The sequence below is a fragment of the Dreissena polymorpha genome, chromosome 12 (assembly GCF_020536995.1).
Source record: "Dreissena polymorpha isolate Duluth1 chromosome 12, UMN_Dpol_1.0, whole genome shotgun sequence".
Classification (NCBI taxonomy): Eukaryota; Metazoa; Mollusca; class Bivalvia; order Myida; family Dreissenidae; genus Dreissena; species Dreissena polymorpha.
Window position 1 is genome coordinate 38,388,110 of NC_068366.1, and position 6,334 is coordinate 38,394,443.

Here is a 6,334-nt window from a genome sequence, read left to right on the forward strand (position 1 = left end):
TTTATACAAGACCGCTGTATAAACATCAAACGAATACTCGGTTACAGATTTTAAATATAAATATGTCTCTTTTTGTATGCGGGAGAGTTATTCAATAAGTGAAACCCAGCAAAGATCACAAATTACATGGCGAACAGCTCCCGCTAAGAAATTTGTTACCTGGTAAACTCGAGATTTAGAGCGAATTTTACTACGAAATAAACGCTAATCACTTTCTTGCTGATATGGCTGGAAACAGAGCGGCATTTAATTAAATACAAGTAATAAAGGGTATAAAACGGCGAAAAATACCTGTTTCGGCATTGACGTCGCCATCTTGATTGCCTTTAGATCATCACGTGATTACCTCCTCTGTTACGCACCGTTGTTCAAATGTGTGTGAAACTCAAGATATCCGGTAAAAACTAACTCAACCAATATGACAAATATTTTCGTGTAGAAGGTAAAATGTAGAGAATGTTGAACCCCCGCGTTCGATGACAAAATGTCAGCTCTTCGAAAATTTGCAGAGACGGCAAATATCCGGTTTATTGAGGCATCGTTATTACGAGGAACAAAATCTGGTCTGGAAATAGAATCATAATAAAGGCGGATCTGGTCATTTGAAAGTGTGGCATTCATGACATATGCTGTGATTGGTCATGTATTGGGCAAAGGGATCAACACTCCATTTGGAAAACATAAGATTTTGTTGATGTTACTATTACGTCGATTTCCTTCAAATACTACACAGTACTCTTGTTCAGTGTTTCATGAGTTTAAATTATTAGATGCTTTACTTTTTTATTAGCGAGTCAGTCATAAATTAACCGCCGAATAACCATTTTGGGTGATGATAAATCATAAATCTTTGGGAGAAAAAAAATCTAATTATTTCTCAAATTTATTTCAGAGCTCGCGAACAAGATTTTTTATCTATACTTGTACATAAAACATAAATTGAGGTGCCTCTAATTGTAGTAAGATGGTTAACCTTATCTCACTACAAAGTACCATTCGCCGTAACAAAGATCTATCAATCGACATCGACAGGCGTTTGGCTAAATGATCTGTTTCTTCAACCGGTGGAAGTAACAAACTTGCCGAACATAACATGGGAAGCGGACAACGACAACAAGCGAGGCATGGTATTGTAATGCGCATGGGGGTTAGAGGGTTAGGTTTAAGGTTAGGGTTAGTGTTAGGGGTCTGGTTGGGGTTATGATTAGCCTTAACCCATACTTTAACCCTAACCCGACCCCTAACACTAACCTAACCATAACCCAGGGTTATCACCCCTATACCATGCCTCGCTCGTTGTAATTGTCCTCTTCCCAACTCATGTACATACATAATTGATAAATAGACAACATACTGAAACATACACCTTTTAAAGGGGCCTTTTCACAGATTTTGGCATTTTTTTAACTTATTCATTAAATGCTTTATATTGATAAATGTAAACATTGGATCGTAAAAGCTCCAGTAAAAAATCAAGAAAAAAATTTAAAAAAGGAAAAGAACATTGCCCGGAGCAGGTTTCGAACCAGTGACCCCTGGAGTCCTGCCAGAGTCCTGAAGTAAAAACGCTCTAGCCTACTGAGCTATTCCGCCGAGTACACATTTGTGACGTATTTTATACCTTATATAAGCAATCTTTGTAGTTTCACAAAATTTAACGACAAAAACAGAACTCTCCAAATTATTCAATCGTTTCGCGTTGCAACGCTTTATAAATTTTAGGTTTTAAAATCATCAAAAGATGCATATAATGGCTATATTAGAGCATGGTTAATGTTCAGTATTACTGTTTCCTCACAAATATCATAACTAAAACGAAAACTTACGAATCTGAAACAACTTTTTTCAATTTTGTCAATTTACCAAAGCGTGAAAAGATCCCTTTAAATTACAAAATTGCGTTTTCATACATTTAAATTTCGTGTATTCACGATAAAATATTTCTTGAAATTATAAAGTCTCCTTTGGGGAGGCTATGCTTAATGCATAACAATGTCTCGCGATACATTTATAACAGGATCTATTGATCGGAAATTTATTACCTTAGCGCGATCGACAACACCTTTGTCAAAACGTATGGTATACAATGTGCGTAAGCTAGATTATTCAAATCTATTAATCATTTGAACCCGGTTTTAAGTGCCGCTGTATATACTTACGTCAGATAAGACTCATAGAGGCCGTTTGTTTATAGAGATATGCCGTATATAGGAGCGTATTTCGACTACGTATATTTACTGCAAGTGATCGATACTGAATGAATTTCAGTTTCATTCTGCCATCATGGCTGGTTTAGTTTAGGAACGGGACTACATTTTATAATAGTGTAAGTTTTTATTTATATTATATTTATTTTATCTCTCATACTATTGGCATATTTTACAAAGTCTAATACATTCTCCGGTGCTTCTGATAATCTTAACCCATGTATGCCTAGCGTCTAGAAAAAAGGCCTTGGCATGATGCGGCGTCTCATCTGGGTCTACGCTGTTTGCTTAAAGAAAATTCTGTAAGAAAAATTCTTAATATACAAATAAATATACTAGACATCCCTAATTGTGGAAATAAATTGATCCAATTAAGAAGGATGGGAGAGTCCACTAGGCATAAAGGTTCCACGTCTGATATCGTTTTCCATCGTTCGTATTATTACTCCTGGGCGTTTTACTTTTTGGAAACTATAACTCACTGCAGTTTGTTTTTCACCTGTTTTTTTTTTCAAATTTCGCTGGGACTAAAAGCTACGGATAAACGTTTAACTTCATGAATAGTTAATAACGAACACACATCTATAAAGATCTTGAGTTTCGATAAATATTAATTTCGTTCTTAATGAATGGTAATTGTTACAGACAATTTATACGCGATTTTGTCATACTGCATTCCAATACGTCATTAAATCGGGTTTATTTGTATATTTAAAAATGCAACAATACAAGAAATACATTGAACGGTATTTCACAGGATATCCGTAATGTACTCATCCACACGAACACATAAATTGAAGAACAGACAAACGAAAACCTGCTATACACACGTTTCATTTGGATTAAACATGCAATTAAAGTATTTTAATATCAAATGAACCCAATGACTAACCTGATTCAACAATGGGTTTAATCGGACAATAGGTTAGTCGTGAAATTCGATTGCAGGCATTGACATGGAACACTTGCAATACCACACGGTGATTCAACGTTTATTATTGTTTATCTTTTTCACTTCTCGTTTTTACGTGTCAGCAATCTGGTAAATTAAATGAAAGAAACTATTCTTTAAAAGTGTACAATGTGAGGACGTGTATTATTGTTGCTGATCTTTCAGCTGACCTTGTTGGGAAGTCCGAGTCAGTTGTTATATTAATAATTCAAGTGCTTGCCTTAATGTAAAGTGCCAGCTCCAAATACTAATACATATAACACCAGCATGGTTCTTGTGTTTTCTCTAAACTACATAGTTAGATACTCTACCATGACTCTCGCGGGAGCAATTTACAATAAATATAATTATTTCTCGCATCACGTGCATGATGACCGGAGTGGGTCCATATAGCAATAAGATTTAAAATATAATTATTTCTCTGTGAAAAGGGCGTTTAATGCATGTGCGTTAAGTGTCGTCCCATATTAGCCTGTGCAGTCCGCATAGGCTAATCAGGGACCACACTTTCCGCTTTTATGATATTTTTCGTTTTAAAAAAGTCTCTTGTTAGCAAAAATCCAATTTAGACAGAAAGTGTTATCCCTGTTTAGCCTGTTTAGCCTGTACAGACCGCACAGGTTAATCTGGGACGACACTTTACGCACATGCATTAACCCCACTTTTTACAGAGTACGGCGCAAAAATAATATAAAATTAATACAGGTGATTGACGATCGTTGACAGCCCCTTTATTCGATGACAGGGACCTTTTTACAGATTTTGGTAGATAGAAGTATGTCATTAAATGCTTTATATTGATAAATGTAAACATTGGATTTAAAAAGCTCAATTAAAAAAACAATAATAAAATTACAGAAAGAAAAAGGTAACCCTTAACTGGGCTCGAACCTTTGACCACTGGATTAAATGGCTAACGCTTAGACCACTCGGCCATCCGTGCTCAAACAATGAGAGATGTATTTTACACTTTATATAATCAATCTTCGTAGTGACACAAAATATAACGACAACAACTGAACTGTCCGAGGCAATTGTTCAATCGTTTCGCGTTGCAAAGCTTTATAATTTTCAGGTTTTTAAATCGTCAAAAGATGCATATAATGGATATTTTAGAGCATAGTAAATGTTCAGTATTATTGTTTCCTCACAAATATCATAACTACAACGAAAATTTGCGAATCTGAAACATTTTTTTTTAATTTGGTCAATTTACCAAAACGTGAAATGGTCCCTTTACGTGCGTATGTTTTTTTTAGATTCCAGTAATCCGCAATGGCGCCTGTGGTGGGCAGCAGCGACCTCGTGGTGGAGGGCCGGCAGATAAGACCGGTGCCGCCCTACCCCGGGTTCGACATAGACGGAACATACAGGGCTGAGTCCCCGGTTCCCCGGGTAAAGGGCTTAGGGGAGGAGTTCTGGACTCGAAATCGAGGCTCCATCGACGATTGGGCGTTCTACGGCGAGAGTATGGCGAGTCCCCGGCCAGAGCCGCGGTGTCCGACGGCGGAGGCCACGGCCAACTGGACATATGGTCGTAACGGAAGTATCAAGCCGTTGATAGACGGCGTGGCGACTCCTCGGCCGGAAACAGCGCCTCCGAGGATAAAGATTGAAGGAGAGGCGATCGCGACCGTCAGCCGTGGTGGTCGAATGTGTCGTCTGCTTACCAAGTATGCCGAAGAGGGTGCCTCTCCAAGGGTACCACGCGTTAAACCGGAAGCCGAAGAAACAGCGGAAGTTCACAAAGGGGGCCGTATGGAAAAACTCGTTCACAGTTACGGTAAACTGCCGCTTTCCGCGCGTGCCGTACCACGCGTGAAACCCGAAGCAGAAGATAATGCGGAGCTTGGCAAGGGCAAACGCATGAGTAACCTGGTACATAAATACGGTCGCATTCCGCTGTCTGCGCGCGACCCACCGAGGGTTAAACCGGAAGCTGAAGATAACGCTGAACTAGACAAGGGGAAAAGGATGGGCAAGCTGATTCACAGCTATGGCCGTATGCCCCTTTCGGCGCGTGCAGTCCCCAGAGTTAAGACCGAAGGTGAAGAGAACGCCAGATTAGGCTCTGGTTTCCGGATGGACAGACTGGTGCACAGTTGCGAGACGCTGCCTCGATCCCCGCGTTCCCCTCTCAGAGTGAAGCACATAGAGGGAAATAACAATAGTTTCAGGGGTAGGGGAAGCATGGGAAAGATATTCAGGGACATGGGAAGAAGAACGTGTATATTCCAACCTGGTGTGAAGAAATCTTCGTATCTAAAGACATCAATGATGTAGCGATACCGAAACTTTTTTAAGTTGTTCGCATCAGTCAGTAACATGCGAGTTTGTTATTTGTTTACGTGTTTCTGGTCGCTTATAAGCAGTATTTTATGACAATTTGTCACGTGAGTTTGTAATATTGTTTTATTTAGAAAACAATGCATACATACGCATACCTGTGATAGCTCGTTACACGCGTTTTTTTTACGTTGTTATGTAGTTAATGTTCGCTGTGTCAGAAACATGAGTTACTATAGCATACAATCTGCTTTAATGGTGAGCTCAACATATTCAAACCCGTCTGTATTCACAATCCACCCAGTGCGTGCATTTTAACGCCTTACAGTATGAGTCAGTAGTTCACTTCCGGTTTCGAACGTATGCCAATATCAATGTGTATTTCGCTATTCATGATGATTGGCAAATGTATAAAGTGCCAAATCTCAACTTGGCGGGTGTTTATTACCGGCTCTTCACCAATGCTTAACTTCGATAGTGTGATACATACACGAGCAATTTGATTAATAACATACATGTAATTTGTTATATAAACTTGGTCCCGCACAAAGACCTACAAAATTCACGTACGTTGGGACCTGGATTGAACACCGGTCGTCCGAACGAGAGGCGAATGGGCTAATCTAGAAGTAAAAGTTTGTAAGGTGGACCGGATATGACGTCAGCCGTGAGACCAAGCGGTTGAATTCCAGCATTCGATCCCCACTTAGGCAATGTTGCGACGCTTTCATTTTAAATTTACAGTTCAGACGGTACACTTATTTTTCTCACTACATTGGTTATAAGTAGCACTGATCTATTCTTCATTTATTTAACAATTGCACACAAGTTTCACAATATTGCCCAACTAAAATGTTTCAACCCTTCGAACATTTTGTTTATTCTCTAC

The 6,334-nt window shown here is 39.0% G+C and overlaps 1 protein-coding gene across 1 annotated transcript; it reads left to right on the forward strand.

The window, feature by feature from the left end:
* The first annotated feature begins 2,154 nt into the window (after positions 1 to 2,154).
* Positions 2,155 to 5,609, forward strand: LOC127852907 (uncharacterized). Its single transcript, XM_052386949.1, has 2 exons — positions 2,155 to 2,326; positions 4,419 to 5,609. The coding sequence occupies exon 2, from the start codon at positions 4,435 to 4,437 to the stop codon at positions 5,440 to 5,442; it is 1,008 nt and encodes a 335-aa protein (XP_052242909.1). The 5' UTR covers positions 2,155 to 2,326; positions 4,419 to 4,434; the 3' UTR covers positions 5,443 to 5,609.
* The last annotated feature ends 725 nt before the right edge of the window (positions 5,610 to 6,334 follow it).